General features: G+C 40.0%; 1 protein-coding gene across 1 annotated transcript in view; it reads right to left on the minus strand.

Moving 5' to 3' along the window:
• Positions 1–2,064: 2,064 nt before the first annotated feature.
• pid1 (phosphotyrosine interaction domain containing 1) overlaps positions 2,065–17,130 on the minus strand; it is a 29,991-nt gene continuing 14,925 nt past the window's right edge. The window contains exon 3 of the mRNA XM_008425404.2: positions 2,065–5,478. Coding sequence (XP_008423626.1) covers positions 4,978–5,478 — 501 coding nt within the window. The 3' untranslated portion in view covers positions 2,065–4,977. The remainder of the gene's footprint in view (positions 5,479–17,130) is intronic.

A 17,130-nucleotide genomic window follows, 5' to 3' on the forward strand; every position in this document is an offset into this window, starting at 1 on the left:
TGGACTGGATTTTATTTCAATGTCATTTGTGAATGTTAGCTCCTCATTTTCAACAGTGGAGCTATAAAGGTTATTATTATTTTTGTTGCGTCATTAATTTGAACACGTTTTGTTGATTTTTGTTGTTTTTCTTTAATAAAGTTATGAACGTTTTGATAAGGAGTCAGAGGAGGACGTGCTGCTCTCAGCCTCCTGGCGGCGTTCAGTTTGTCAGCTAAAGCCGAGATCGACTCAAAACCTTCCGCGATCCACATATTGCACCTGTCTGTTTTAGATTGTTCTTGAAAAACTAATCAGTCACGAATAATTAGTGGGCGCAGTTGCGGCTGCACAGTTTAACCCACTGATTTTTTACAGCAGACAGCCGCTCCACTGTCTTGCAGGTACTGCGTACCCCCACTAAATCTTTTAGGGGTATGCAGTACCTGCCGTACCCCCTTACTTTCACCCCTGGTTTTATGTTTAAACCAGTTTACAATGTACATTATATAGAGTTGAAATTTTTTTTTCTTGATGTCTGAAATATCACTGAAGAGTGTTTTATTGTTTTAATTAAATATTTTTGTCTAATTTGAAAATTGTTCAATATCACAGTCTGTCATGTTGTCATTGCTTTCTTTTCAACTAAGATGCAAAAGAATGATTTTTTTTTTTGCCCCCACCGTGTTTAACCACCAAACTTTGTATCTTTCGCAAAAAAAAAAAAATGTAATCTCAGTCAAGCCACACGCAGAAAGAATGCGTAAAGACCGTGGTTCACTTCACACATATGTTTATAGTACTTCACCAAGCTTTTACTTCGAGGGGCCCAGCAAAGTGAAAGCGGAGGCCGAGACAGAAACTCAAAGGAGTCTGATCAGAAGCCATATTGGCACCACACGTTTCCCAAACTGACCTCAAGTGTGCAGGGCCTTGGCAGGGGGATAGACAGGCAACTGTGAGACTCAGGAAGAGAGAAGCAGCCAACTGGAGTGCTAACAGAGCAGCATTGTGAACCGTGGCTGGCTCGGGCCTCTGCGGAGCAGAGAGGCAACTGGCCGGGGGTGGCCTCCTTCCTGGGCCCCTGCAGGACCCCTCTGCACTGCAGCTCGGCTGGAAGTGGGTCAGCCAAACACGAGGCCACGAAGGAGCAAAATGGCAAGACATTTACACTCAGCAGAGACAAGGAGGCATAAACAGTGGAACTTGTGTACCGTTAGCTGAGAGGAACAATAATCACGCTCAAATGAAAAGCACTCTAAAGAGGTTTGTTTTTTTGTATTTTTTAAAGAAAATTAAGTTTTCTAAAAAGAAAACTTAAAAAGCAGAGGTAGTATCTGTACTTGCCAGAGGGGGGCAGTGTTCTCTTTCATGGCCCATTAGCATCCTTCTCAGCATCCATTTTGCATCCAATTCTTTGCAGCTCTTAGGCTGCAAAATGATTGCCTGCTACACAAACAGAAGGGACTCAGTTATCTTGTGACTGATGTGGGCACTTTAAGGAGAAAGCAGACTACGGGAACACAAATAAAAGGAGGAACTGTTTGAGAAGGAATGCGAGGAATGATTGCAGTAAAACAAAACCGAAACATTTGGAAATGCCATCATGCTCGTGAGTTTGTTCTTGGCATTGTGTGAACACACGCAGTTAAAAAAAAAACAAAAAAACAATCACAGTACCAGAAGTGGGAGATACTAAATCCATGTCATAGTTCGGTTGTGGAGCTGGAGGATACGTCTCATTTACTAGAGTGAACAAACAAACAAAAAAAACAACTTTACAACCTGACCAAAGCCCAGGAAAATGTGGACAAGCTGACAGTGAGGTTATGCTTTACATCTGTGCTGGCACCTTGTCAGAACATCATGTGTCTGAGCCATTCTGCTCACTCTGAAGCTGAGAATGCCTGGTGTTTATCCTCCCACATGATGCCGCAGCAGGGAATCCATTCAGTTCAAATCCAACAGAGTTTACGGAATAATAATTTTTAAAAAAAGAACCTCTTTTATGCCAGATCTGATTTAGCTTGGGGAATAAATGAAGAGAGAGGACTGTGATGTGGAGACAAAACAGACCACACCATCTTGAGATCTTGGTAAATGCTTTATATGCAACTGTTTTGATCTTTGCACACACACGTACACACACGCACACACCATATAGAAAACAGTTATGGTAACATTTTTTTTCTCTCAACATTTGAAGCGTGTCTGAGCTGTAAGGCAGAGATGGGCCCAGTAAACTACAGCTTTGCAATCATCCCCCTCACTTTACAACCTCTTCTCACACATATCCCATCACATTCAGTTCAAACACACACGCACACACACTTCCAGACACAATCAGTCTCTTCTTCTTCACAGTTCAGCTTAATTACACTATTTCAGCATATAAAGGTTCTCAATATGTTTTTTTTTATTTAAAATAGCTATCACCATTTATGTTGTAATATTTGGAAAGTGATACATTTGTATTTACATAAGCTTATTGAGCAAGTTTCAAATACATTTTGTGTACATACAGTATGTATTCTTGTATCTAGGATTGTATTTGTACAGTAACTTCCAAAAGTATTAAAATGCCTTGAATTTTAAATTTTGTGAAACACTAATTTCAACAAGTTTTTTTTTGTTTTTTTTCAGTCCAACATAAAGTAGTGCATATTAGTGGAGAAGAGGAAAATTGACAGTTTTCAATTTCTTTTGGGGAAAAAAAAGAAGAAAAATAGCAGGGCATGCGTTTGTTTTGCTCTCTTTAGTTCAACGCTGCCGCTAAATAAAATTCACAATTTTCAAGAAAACCACCTTCAGAAGTCCTCTAATTAGTAGTTTGAGTCCCAAGTCGGTGCAATTAAATCTCGATATAAATACAGCTGTTCTGTGAAGGCCCCAGAGGTTTGTTTGAGAACATCAGTAAACAAACGGCATCATAAATACAAAGGAAGACGACAGACACGGCAGGGAGGAAGCTGTAGAGAAGTTTAAAGCAGAGTTAATTTGCAAAACAATATCTTAACGTCTAAGCACAACCCCATAGTCATCCACGTAACACGTACAGGTCATGCAAGGAGAGCTTCAATAAGAGCCAAAACACACATTATGGCGCTGGAGGAGCTGCAGAAAGCAACGGCTCAGGCCTTTCTGTTAACAAAACAGAAAGGCCTGATCGGATGGTCAGATCTGTCCATCCGACAGATCTGACCTTTAGTTGTTTTGCCATTCTTCCTTAAATTGTTGATGGACACCCAAACGAAGTCAAATTTGAAAATTACCATTAGCAATTCCAGCATGTGGAGGAAAATTAAAATTCAAACTTCTTTTCCCACGTTAAAAAGAGGATATGTTATTGTATGGTTACCCAAAGTATTAACTTATGGCATCTGAATAAAAATCCATGTTTCACTACTGAGATATTTAGAAGAAAAAAAACGCATCCTTTTACTTCACTCTCACAAATATGCACTACCTTATTAAGGTCCGTCATTAATTAAATTCCAATGAAATACACAAACATTTCTGTTTAAGTGACAATAGGAGGAAGAACTACAAGGGACAATAATACTTTTACAAGGCCCTGCATGTGCTGATTGGAGCCACGTGACCCGACGGTGTTCAGTCAGCCCAGTGAAGTGCTGTCAGAGAAGAAAGTGCCTCGGTCTGGGAGTGGAGATGCAGAGCAGCAGAGACACACACCCCACTTACTGTCACTCCCTTCAAGATGTCGTGATAACGCGAGGTGGTTTGTGGAGCCTGGAGTGACTGGGCATGATATGACGTGCTCACAGTACGATGGACTCATACATTCAGCAGTGGCCAGGAGGTGTGAGCTGTTCCCTCGGATGACTGCGGTTCAGGGTCCGACCACGTCAGCGACTGGCCCGCTCTGACTCATGGGTTTTGCTTGGATAGTGTACGATAACGATTAAAATAAAAAAAAGAGAGTAATGTAGCAAATGGTCACAGTACCATGTCTGATTTTGAGAAAAAAAAAAAAACACGATCCCCACCGTTTCATACACTTACTCCTCGTGTCTTTCTACTCTCTCGCACCCAGAAGATTGCATTTTCATGCATATGCATACAGAGGAAAAGTAAGCATCGACACCTACTGTACATACAAAGAAAAACATATAAAGCACACACGCCACTGAGACAAGACAGGAAAGTGAGGCACATCATCTGACAGGCAAAATGTAGCCTGGATTTTGGTATACATAAAACAAACGTCAGATGTAGACGATTAAGGTGTCTCAGACTGGCCCAGGCTTCTAGTCCAGTGAGAACTTCTAAAATATAATCTATTTCTCATTATGTCTTACAGATACTCTGTATCTTTCAGTACCAATAAAACGGAGACACACGTTGTCGCTCTCTCGTTCAAGCTAAGTTTCCACGTCTTGAGGATCACAAAAGGTAACCTTAGTGAAAGCTTCCCCCCCTTCCTCATCAGCATTTGCTGTTACGAAGGCAAAAATATTTCAAAAGAGAAACAGCTAAAGAATCATCGCCGGCTCTAAACTCTGAGTGTGAACTTAAATAGGCCACCTATCTACTCTGGTTTGGTCCCTACATGGCAAGAAGAACAACAAGGTTAGTATGGCATTGGGTAAAAAAAAAAAAAAGCTTTGTGTTGTGGTTGAAAAAAAGCACCACAGACAGTCTTTGAGAGGTGCACAATAACAGAAGCTGAACGAGAAATGATGAGTAGCATTTTTGTGGGCCTGCAAACCCTCATGAGGGTCATAGAGTACTTTAATGTCTGTAAGGTCCTTATTTAAACCGTTTCATCTGCCTTTCCTTCACTCAATTTATAGGCTACTTCATCATCCTGGGCATGTTGGTTCATACAGTAGATATATATAATTCTTTTTTTTTTTTTTTACCAAATTTAAAATAAAAAAGGGACGACAGGGGAAACGAATAAGAGCAGTTATTCTGTCCATCCAGTCACCCCTCGATTTGTCAGAACAGAAATCAAGAACGTAAGCGCCTTCGACTTCAACCGTCATCTGGGGTTGAGTCGTCAGGCGTGGACGAGTCTTCGGCAAAGTCATCTGTTGACCCGCTCTTGTGAATGCGCCCGTCGCTGCTCATACTTTGGAAAGTCTTTCGGAAGGCCTCCATCATGGAGTGCGCCAGCTTCTTGGCCTCCAGTTTGCTCTCGCACTCCACGGCGTGACAATCCATCTGGAAGGACAGGTCGTCGTTGATCTCCCGGTAGATCCACGCAAATATGTTGGGTCTTACACTGTGGTCGGCGGTGCAGTAAGCGATGCGCGCCACCTGGTAGGCGTCCATGGTTACAGAGACTTCGCCGTGCTCATCCAGGTGGTGGAGGCGCACCTGGAAGGGGCGGATTTCCAGCAGGGAGTTGCTCGAGAGACTGGTGCCCTGCTGTTGGTCCAAGGCACGACGTTCCACCAGACTCACTACCGCCGACTCCGTGCAGCCCGACAAGAACTGGGTCCCGGAGATTGTCATCTTGCCCAGGTAGGTCACCTGCAGCAATGAGACAAACAAATACTCGTAAATTCTTTTGTTCTTTAAAATATTTAACAAAGACGAAAGTATTCTTCAAATGTTCTGTGTCATTTAATAAAAAAAATGGGGTCAAATACCGGGCATTTGAGAGAAAGTGCTAATATTTAATTGTTGGTTTCAATGAGTGCTTCTTGTAGTGAAAAGTGAAGGTTTGCTATTGAGAAAGGACTGGGCCAAGGTCCAGAGAAACCCCAACAGTGGGTCATGGAATGATATCTGCATAAATCGAAGTTAAAAATTAAATGATATTAGCACAATTTTTTACAAAACTCTTCAAGGAGATACAAAATGACAGCCATAAACAGATGAAAATAGAACAAGAACTGTTGAAGTTATTGGTGTTGGCACAACTTCCTCATCCTCTCGGTTTGTTTGGCTTTTTAGCAGAGCTTCAATATTTCACGAGTGACAGGCAAGATCACTAGCACATGTATTTTGTGGGTCAGAAGCTCAATATTTGGAGTATGAATACTGATGATAAATAAGCACCTCCCATATCAGTCTAGAGGGAGTTCAAATTCAAAGTGAAAAATTGCAGCAGATGATAATCTTTGGATCAACTAACTACAAAAACAAATTTTCAAGTATTCACCGTTGAAGGGCTCTACAAGGTTAGGCTTTTCTAATAGCAATTGTATGTGTATTATTTACTTAAATGGTAAGAAAAAAAAAGGTATGTTAAACAGAACACCATAGTAATAACACCACACAACAGGAGAGCGACAGACTGAGAAGATTGAGACGGATAAGAGGAAAGAGGAGGGGGAAAAAAAAGAACATTGCTGGAGATTTCTTTGGGAGCGAGGCCAATCTGAAGGCTGCAAAGGAATAATGGCTGACTTATGCACTCCTCTGCATACTGTTCTTTATGGTTTTATAAAAATACACAGAGGAGGAGCCTCAAAACTCAAACTGTTTTTACCCCCGTCTGTGTTTATTCTAGGCCAGGGAGACACTCCTGAACTCTTTTGGAGTTCATTACAGTTGGCTCCCAGCCCACGTTTGACACACGGCTGCAGACAACATGAGTGCAGTACTAAATGTGAATTGCTACGAAAAGATGTGTATCATTTTTGTAAACATTTACAGAGCAAGTGGCCTGCACGGCTTGATGCACATCTGAAAAATGTAGCAAGTCTGATCTTGGTGATAAAAACTCTTGAGAGCTTTGTGTAAACCAGTGAAGTCCTTAAAATGTGTATATTGTGTTACTCGGATGATCGAATCTACAAAACAAAGCTCACTGAGAGAGGACAGCTTCAGACTAAAATGGAACCACAGCCATCCTTCACTTCATTCAGTCTCTGCTCACATATTTGACTGAATGCGACCTTTCACATCAACATCAAGCAGTCAGTCTGATCGTCTCTTGTCAAGGTTTGCCGCTGAGTGCAGCAGAGTGCAACATTTCCCGTCAGCCTTCAAAAAATTTGCAAAAGCTCGAGTTAAGCAAAAATATACTTAGAAACAGTGTTGTGGTCAAGACCACCTAACACGAGACCGAGACAAGACCAAGACCAGCGCCGCGCTGTACATGATATGATAAAATGTGAAATATGATCAAAATTACTTCTCAAATTGATCTGAAAGATCCATATTCCCATAAAAACACATAGATATTAAATACTTGATAAATTTAACCAATGTTAAATTTAACAAACTTTGTGTTCTGCTTTGCTTCCATCTCTGTGCTACGATCTGCGATGGTCTCGTGCCATCCCTAAAAAGATAACGCCCTGGGTGTTTACCCATGTTGCTCATGTCAGAAACCACCATTAAACATAGCAACTGAGGCAATGCCGTGACGCTCAACTATGAACACTGACCAAGGAGCAACAAGCAAGAAGTAGATACATGTATGCCAGTGGTTTGAAAAGTTTGAAGTGTGGTGTGTGCATGACTGTTCACTAGCCCCCTCACTACATTGCCCCAAAATAAAACACAGTGCACTAAGCTGGATAGTCATAAGAGTTCAGCTGCTCTGCAAAGACCTGACATCCTCTAAAGAAAATTGGTGGTCATGATTGAAACTGAATGTAAAGTTAGATTATAAAATACCATCCACATCTGTAATCTTTATATGTTCTCCATGCTCTAAATCATTCTTGATAATTTCCCGTCTAAATGTAATCACTGCACAAACGGATCCGCAGTCGAGAAGTTTTAACACATGCTCTAACAAGTTCCTATATCTAGGAACAACAGGGCAGTTTCACTTCACTATTTTGCAGAGCTGTATTATTTAAAGCCTCATCAAGAAACAGGAAATGTGCTTTAGCAGTTTGACGGGAAAAACATGAAATGTTATTTTTTTAATCACTTCTACCAAATATAACAAAGAACTGCCTTATAATCATTGTAACACGAGTCTCTTAGATTACCAGATTGCAGCAGAACATCAGTAATTTCTATTCCACGCAACAGTGGGACATCCAGACAGCACAGCTGTCAGCTAGTGCCTCATTTTCACTGGAGGCAGACGACTATTCAGTGCAGCCATTATGCCGAGTGTCAGCTGTCAACAGCAGTACATTGTACAAATAAAGTGCATCCCTTTAAATTTAAGGGTTTTAAAGAAAAATATATTTGAATCATCTTATTTTTAACTTTAAATATAGGTTGTTGTTGTTTTTCAGTAATAGCTATATAAGGCAAACTTGTAATATTTTATACCTGATTCAATCTAACTGTGATTTTGCATTGTTGAGTTTAAAATTAAGCAATTTTAGAACCTGTTACAAATCTTTAGACAATAAAACCAAAGAACAGAAGGTAGATGCAGTTTTCAGTTCAGTGTCACTCTGTCCCAGGGCAGCTGAGGCTACAATGTAGCTTAGCATCACCAGTGTGTGGACGTGTGTATGAAAGGGTGAAAGACCGACTGCGGTTTAAAGCGCTATGCAAGTACAGTCCATTTCCATTTACCCTGACTGTAGCTTCAGGCTCTGCTGTTTGATATTTTATTGTGGTTAAAAGAAATTTCTCCAAGAGAACCGTGAACAAGAAGACGGTAAACATGGATTTGTTTGACCACTTATGGTTTCCAAGTCAAATAAATAGAGCGTTGTTGCTCTTCTAAGATCAGACCAAAGATAAACAGGTGGTTAATAGTTACTGAATTTTATTGTATCGCAGCAAGATTTTATTTTTTTTATCTGACCACCCAACAAGTGTTAAGAAAGGAGAACATTACAAAGGGGAAAGGAAAGTAGAGAAGTCGTCATGAGGAGGGAAAGAAGCAAAAGGCACATTAGGAAACGACTCACGCTGAGATGGAAAGCAATAAACAGAAATTTTAGTACCATCATTAAGATTCAATAACAAGTGCTTATAAGTCAAGTTAAACAAATCCATTAGCCTGTCTTGCTCTGGTGTGTAGTGTATATGTGTAAACATATAATTTAAAGCAGAGCAGAGACATTTAACTGAGTTCAACTTAAAAAAAATGTTCTAAAGTACAGTGAGAAGGAAAATTATACATGTCAGAAAAACAAAAACTGAAGAAAACAATGGGTAAAGCCAATGCAATGTTCACAATTAAACATGCACTTGAAAGAGTTTTGTAGTTTACAGGACATAGAGCAGATAATCAACCCTAAAATTATTTACATAGCATACAAGTATACTTATCACTGTTTGCAAAGTTAGATGTTTGCACGTGTTTTATTTTAAAAAATATATTTAAAAAAAATAACACCCTGAATATACTGTAGATAATAGTTTACCCAAAAGATGCAAGCAGCATAAACCTTCACATAAATTAACACTTCCTGTGACTAAATCAGCATTTTAAAATCAGAACTCATCTTGAAACTTAACTTTCCAAAAGAGTGAAAACAAAAGAAAACCCTCTGCTTCAGTTTGTGAACATAAAAAAAAAAACTCAGTTCTGGAAGGAATGTGCAAGATCATTTTTCAATTAAAAACACATTTTTTTCAGCATGTGACACTAGATGCAGAACTGGTGAGAGGCGCTGAGTGGGTCTGTGCACAATCTGTCTGGAGGCAAGCTGAAGATGTGAATCTGAGACTAATTATGGTTTTGTTAACTCCTACAGTGAATCTGAGGGAGTGTGTGAGCGTCAGGTTGGTTTCTAAGGATCACGCCAAACATAGTAAGAGGCAATTCTTTACGTCTTTCTTCTTCTTTTCATTCATGCTTTCATCACCGATGGACGTTTACCATTTTGAGCCATGTCAACAGTGTTCGGTGTGAGACTGTCCACCCGGCCAAATATTACAATAGCATAAAAAACGCTGAAGTTCATAGGACTCAGCCAACAATTGTTGCTCACATCGACATTGTGATGACGATACATTCACGACATACTGTACAATGAAGAACATTAACTAAGTACTTGTATTCTGATTTCTGCAGAGAGGGAAGAGAGATGATTCAGTTATAGAGCAGAACTGATCTTATTTAATGATCTCAAGGCCTAAAACCAGATGCTCGGCTGAGAATAACTCATGAAGAAAAGCAGTCCAGCTCTGGCAGGAAATTCATCAGCCTCTAGATAAAAAAAAAATAAAAATAAATTAAAATAAAAATAAAAAAATCCATCCATCAATCCATCACCAGCAGGGACACATCTGCTCTCCTTGACTCTGTCAGTCTGTTCACCAGTTGTTTCTGTGCTGACAAGTCAGGCAGGCAGCTTAAATCAACGCACAGGACCGCAGAGCTCTCCCCTCGTTTTAAACTTTCCATCTGTTTCTGTTCCACTCCAGTGTCTCCCCCGTCTTAGAACACTTTCATTAACTCATCTGTTTCTCTTTCCCTCCATCGCCCCCTCCTCTTCCTTTATATCCTCTACTGTATTATACCTTTATCAATGGCCTGCCTTCTATAGCGTTCCATCCAAACAAACACGTTGAATTAAAGTGAAACACTGAGAAATAAAGATCGGCTACAGAAGAGGAGCCCTCGAGGCCATCAACAAGAAAGAATGCTATAAAGAAAATTGACAGAAAAATAGACAGGATGAGGGGCAGAGAAAAAAAAGCAAAACAATGTCCCAGTAAATTTTCAATGGAATGCCGGTCTAGACGTGACACGAAACGGCCATACAGACCTGCTTTGTTGACGAGACACAAAAACAACAGAGAAAAGCGGCGAGAATGTTTTGTGAGAGTAACAAAGAAGGAGGAGGAGGAGGAGGAGAGTTAAACATTTGCATGTGTGGTGAAACATGTGGGCACTATTACTGACTCTAGTTTTCCTTTTCTGTTCTCGCAACAGTAGGAAAATCTCAAAGAAGCACCTGCAACACAAAACGTAGGTGATCAACATCAACGAGAGTTAAGCCGACATTTCATCGCACCTTTAAAGAATTTTTGAATTTTACTAGAAGGTTTCTATCTCAAAGTAATATTAATGTTTCAGAGTGGGCCAGCCAGATTCCTGACTCGACTCTGGCCAAGAATCTGTTAAGGGAGCCAAAGATACGGGTAGGAAGCCCTCCAGCCATAAATACTATGAGCTAATCATCAAGATAAATCATTAAAGTATCAGTCCGATAAAAGTTTGGTGACATGTAAAAGAAAATAAAAAATCCCAACAACTACTGAGAAGGGTATACACTTTCAACACATTAAACATTTAATTTATACACCTTTTAGAACTTTTTAATCTTTAAATGTGTTGCCCATCTCACTTCTTTCAGAAACAAATTTCTTGTATGAATATAAAATATTTTAATCTGCCAACTGTATGAATAATTCTGGGCCTATGATGATTTCAGTCATGTATGAATAAATTAAACAACATTTTGACACAATTCTAATACTAAACGAAGTACACAACACTCTATGCCATTTTCTATATGGTTGAGACAATAATGATGACCTTACTTGGGGTAAGTTACTCTAATAACTGGATCATGGGAGTATAGAAAATGTATGTGTTTTCAAACATATCCGTCTTAATAAATCTAAACCTACTTTGTTTGACTGTCACTTGTCTCCTGCTGTTGCACAGGACTTTTCCCATTTCGGTATAATACAGTGCATTTATCATCTATTCTATTCTAATTTCACAACATTTCTTGCACTATAGACCTAACTAATGAGACCTTTTCAGAAGAATTTAGATTTTTTTTTTTTTAGTTATCAATTATGGATGCAGGATATATCCAGTTTGACATTGGCATCAGCTGATGTTAGCCATGTTTAACATGTGAGTATTGATCATATAAGTAAAACTGGACTGATATTAATGGTTATTTCCATCTTGTTGCAGTGGGTGGAGAGGAGTGGGAGTTGGCTAGGGCCAAGGGTCATGTGGCTGTGAAACTGATGAATCGCAGGACTGTGGGGTGACGAACTGAAGCGCAGAGGTAATTTCAGCGGTCATTTTTTCATGGTGTCTGAAGGGTGGGGAAATAAATATTATACCGTTAATTATTGGCTATTGGAAATATCAATAATGACGTTAACATTGAGTATCAATAGCCGAAATTTTTCTGGGTGCTGCATCCCGAATAGCCATTGTTCAGTCATCTACTTAGCTTCAACTAAAGAGAAAATATGTGGCTCACTAAATATTGATGAGTCATTCATTGCTGGTTTCATTTTTGATGTGAGGAATGGAGAAAGTGAGCACCGCCATAATCATGGAGGCCATCTGGTCCAGCACTATATCACCTTGGCAGGGTCGCCCGTGGCAATTTAACCTCAGTTGTTGGCTCAGATAGTTTGGCCAGTTCTCTTTGTAGGAAATTGGATTTTGTGAGATTCCAAATGGAAAAACAACACTCAACAGGAAGAGACAGGTTGCCTCTTTCACATGGCCGCCATCACCGCCAGATGTGGGTGGAGACATCTACACCCAGTGCCACGTGGACAAGGTGGGAGGCATCATGATCTGGTTGAAGGGACATGAAATGACCTCTAATTGCCAGAAAGGAAGGCCAAGCTGCTGTGTAAGTTTGAGCGAAACCAACTACATTTTGGACCAGCCACACACAGCTTTGGCTCTGGAAAGTTAGAAAGTTGCTTCTTTGTAGCTTCAAGATGTAGGAGGAAAGGTTCTGACTATCTGTGTTTGGCCACCAAACAACAGCTGTTGGGGTTTCTAGAAAGTGTCCTGGAAGGAGTGTCATTTGGGGGATTCTGTCTTTTGTCTTGGGTGCTCCAGTGCCCATTGAGCCAATGAAGGAGTTTGGACTCAGAAAACATTATTTTTGTAAATAATCAGATGCTGCCAATCACCTTATATCTGGGAGCTGTAATTTCCAAAGCAGCTGACATGCATAGTAACGTTGTGTGGGAAAGTTGTGGCAATATTGCAATATAAATGGAACAAAAACAGCTATTTGCTTTAAACTGGAACTGGCGGGGAGAGGGCGGTGAGGTCGGGGGTCACCCTCATGTTCACCATTAATTCAGTCAACTCTGCATTAAACAATCACATTTGCGGCTGCGCTCAGCCACGGGAGCAATCATTAAGAGTTGGCTCTCTTTGCAAAGCTCGGTTAAAATATAGCAAAAAGCAGTAAAACGAAAGAAGTTGCAGCATCTAAAGGGTGTAACCTCATAAAGCCAAATTAGACATTCTATAAAACTTTAGCGGAGCTGTACGTTCAAAGGACTGAGCAGAGAAACTGGATGTTTCAGACTTATTTGTCTGCATGCAAGATTATGTTTGAGACGGTGAGAACTAAGCCCATCAGAGTGGCCTTCAAGCATCTAGAGCAGCAATTTTAGTTAAAATACTAAGTTTTGAATTTTTCACCAACTGGTGAAATCTACTGTTCAAACTAGTCTTGGCTTCTGTTTTAAACGACATTCCTCAATCACAGTAGAGACAGGCAAGTAAGCCTGATATTCACTGATCCCAGGATAAATTCAGCACATGATTCACTGCTACAATCCCACATGTTTTGGTCACAAATCAGAAGAATGTCCTCTAAGTTTTCTGGTAAATGGAACAAGTAAATCTGGAATTTGACTCTTTTTATGACTCACTGGATTAATATGCAACAATGAATGGAAACCACTACTTTTCCAAAAGGCTCAGGACAAACTGACTTACAAGGAGGTAGGAAGGGAAACTGTTTTGGAAACAGATGGGGAGAAACAAAGTGAGACACATATACAAGGGGAGACAGGATAAACATCCGCACCTTGGCCACTGAGCCGATGGGAAGAGACGGGAACATCCTGGCACACTCAGACAGTGCGTCTGTCTAAGTTGGGATGAGGGCATACTTGTCTGTACAGAGGCATGCCTGCATGTGCATGAGAGGTGTAGCAGTTGGGCAGCTGCTGCCGCTGGAGCAACAGCTGGATCAGCTATTAACACAGAAAGGAAGCAAACAGACGGGAAGTAAGCAGGCGGTGGAGGAAGAAACACAAAGAGAGCTCAGTGAAGAGATACCTGTCCCCATAGAGAGACTTTGGGGATGTGAATACAGATGCAGAAGATAAGATGAGGATGTAGCTGTTGAGAAAAGACTTCAGCCAAGCTTGATCTGGTCTGGGAACAGACCCTTTGTGATGATTAAAGCAGCAACATGTTTCGGCTTCAGATAGTTTCTGGAGCTCAGTCCAAGGGCAAACAGATGGTGGAGACAAAACACAGTCTGTACCCAATCCCACAACCTTCTGTACCATTTTGGCTAAAATGAACTCGGTGGGACGTTCTACGGTAAACAAAAGAACAAAGCAGCACAACTGACAAAAGACAGAGATGAATGAGCAATTACTTCAGGTAGCAAGAGACCACCGTTATAATGTCCAACTAAGGATATTCCTTTAAAAGTGAATTCATGTCTGTAATTTAATGCAATCAAAAAGTGTGAACCAAATTTGAAACACAAAGAGATAAATTTTTTTGTCAATGTTGAGTTTGACTTACAGCTGAGAAAAACCCAAAGTTTGAATATTATATTTCAATTCAAAAAGGTTCTTAAAGACAAAAATGTTGACATACTGAACAGTATCTGCAAGTTTGCAGAATATGAACTCCTTGTTTGGTCAGGATTTCTTGACCTTTTGTGTCTTACCTCCCTTCTGGAGGCAAGACAGTGACAGACTGCTGGAGAACTGTTAAGTCACCAGTCTCCCCCATGATTGTGTTGGACATATCACATTTCTGCATAAAAAAAAATCCATTCTTCATTAGTCTTGTGTCAATTAAAAATTTGCAGAGAAACTAACATTTGAAAGCAACCATCAAAATTAGCACAAATGAATGCTTCCAACATGTCATCGTGTGCAAAGCATGTATACAAGTTTGAACAAAATTTTAATTCACTCACATGCAACTATAAATATCACGTATATATTTAATGAGTTTGTATGAAAACTCCAAATTCCTGTTCATTTTAAGCCTTCCAGCCACAGTCGTGCACTAAAATGTAATCCAAGTATAATTTAACTGGGTTTAGACAAGCTGGATCGTGCATACAGTCAGGACTGAAGATTACCTTAGCGTGCTTCCTGAATTGGCCCCCTGTGCCTGGAGCCTCTGACTGAGATTCCAGTGTTTGGAAATGAAACATTCCTCAGGAGCATGCTAACATTCCACTCAGACTTACTGAATCAGCACACTGCATCTGGCTCTGCTTGTCATGGCATGAAGTGATGGATGAGGTTCTCGTTTCTTATGTTAAATAGAACAGCGTGCATTAAGTGGTTTACTTTGGAACATGACGGCGATCTGTGTGCTACCACAGAGAGTTGAAATGTTCCTGTGTCCAAACAGGCTCCTGTTTTTGGTGTACATGAAAGGTGCTTTTACAGACAAACCACCTTCCTTAAAGACCTTTCAACAGCCATAAAAAGACGGCAAACTCTCCTTGAACACACCTCAAAAGACAGCCTTATAATAAAAAAATCACCATATTTGTAGAGCTATGTATATTTCCAAGCCAGACAAAGGTGTTGGCACAAAGTACTTCTCCAAATATTTAGCACAAATAAGACTTTGCCTTGCTTTTTAATGACATGGACAACAAAGATGGCAACAATCAATCTACTTCACAATAAGATATCTGCAAGCGCTGTTTTTTTTTCCCCAAAAAAAGAATATTGCTAAACTTGTGTAAGCTACACAGAGCATTTCATGGATTTTCAAAAGACAATTGAAAAATAGTTCAATCCTTTTCTTTTTCCATGCTTGCTTGATCCATCGTGTTAGAGGATCCAAGACCTGTGCTCAGTGACCAGCATGCTTTCTCACACTGGACAGCATATTTTACTCCAGTATGCCTCAATAGTCTTGAGAAATAATTGTGTTCTGCAGAGATTCATGACTTGCCACAGCAAAGCAACAAAGCTAAAATGAATCCACTACATTGTTTTACAATATGTATGGTGTTTTTTCTCCTGTACAGATAGAGATCATTTAACTGGCTGGATATCTGGTTTTCTCTAAATAGTCCAAAAATTATTCTTCCAGTTTCTAAGGGGGCTGTTAGCACACATGTTGGTGAATTCCAGACTGGTTTGTTTTGGTTGTTGTTTTTGGAGCCCACCTGAAGAGTGGTAGATAGAGTAATAAAAACAAAAACGTTACGATCCTTGAACACGGAGTTCAGTTTGAATGGTTTGGGATGGTTTCTTTGGTTTCCATTTGCATTTCCTTCTGCGTCCATTTTCCTGCTACATGATTTCGTAGCCTGAGGTCTTCAGACAACTCTCATTTGCTCTCTCAACCATAACATCAAACTACCCTGAAGAATCTTTGTTGCCTTAAAAGTGCTCATTAAAACCTTAAAAACACCACTTGTCCTAATTAAGGTTAAACAAGAAGAACTGACGACTTCTGGATATTTGGTACTTTCACACAATCTATACCAGGTTTCCAAGTTAATTTATTTTTACATATTTCAAAAGAGTTTCTCCCTCCAGGTTGATCATAGAAAAACTTACTTTAAAAACAACATTGATCCTTTTCAACAAAACTTGACTTAAAAAACTTTTTAAAAAATGAAATTTTTTATTTATTGTAACAGAACTACTTGCTTGGTAGCAATATAAATATTTATATTTTTGATCATCCTTTACTTTTGTTTTCTTGCTCCTACAAATTGATTCTTGTGGGATCCCACCAGCCCCTCACATCCGTCACCACTATTAACTGGAACAAGTGTGATGAAAGCAAAAACATCGCCAGCAGCTGCCGCCCAATGTCTAACTGATCTGAGAAATATGATGATCAGCAGGACCTGATGATGTGCACAACAACTGACTGCATCTGGACAGCAGCGTGACGATTGTGACCCAAAGTTCGGCCTTGGGGAAATCCCTCAAAGTTGTTGGTTGCAAGCTTCAAGCCAGACTCATTTTTCCACAATGGGAGGTGTGTGTGATCTGCAAGCTCATACAGCTTTTGAGTTTGGTGGACCACCTAGTATCACGTCGCAGGCCAAATTGATCTGTAACGAGAGGTTCCTAGTTAAATTCTTAAGGCAGAACCATGAAGTAAAAGGGGCTATTGAGAACAAGAGCAAAGCAAGGAGGTTATGGAAATCCAAGACTGAATTTGGAAAGCCTCATGCTGTTTGTTTTTAAACAGCTCTGTAAGAAAAGCTGTCAGTGAAAACAGTTTGGAAAAGACCAGACACTTCCATTAAATACTTGGTAGGAACAATCTGTCTGTAA

This window comes from Poecilia reticulata, linkage group LG13, assembly GCF_000633615.1.
Source record: "Poecilia reticulata strain Guanapo linkage group LG13, Guppy_female_1.0+MT, whole genome shotgun sequence".
In the NCBI taxonomy this organism is placed as follows: Eukaryota; Metazoa; Chordata; class Actinopteri; order Cyprinodontiformes; family Poeciliidae; genus Poecilia; species Poecilia reticulata.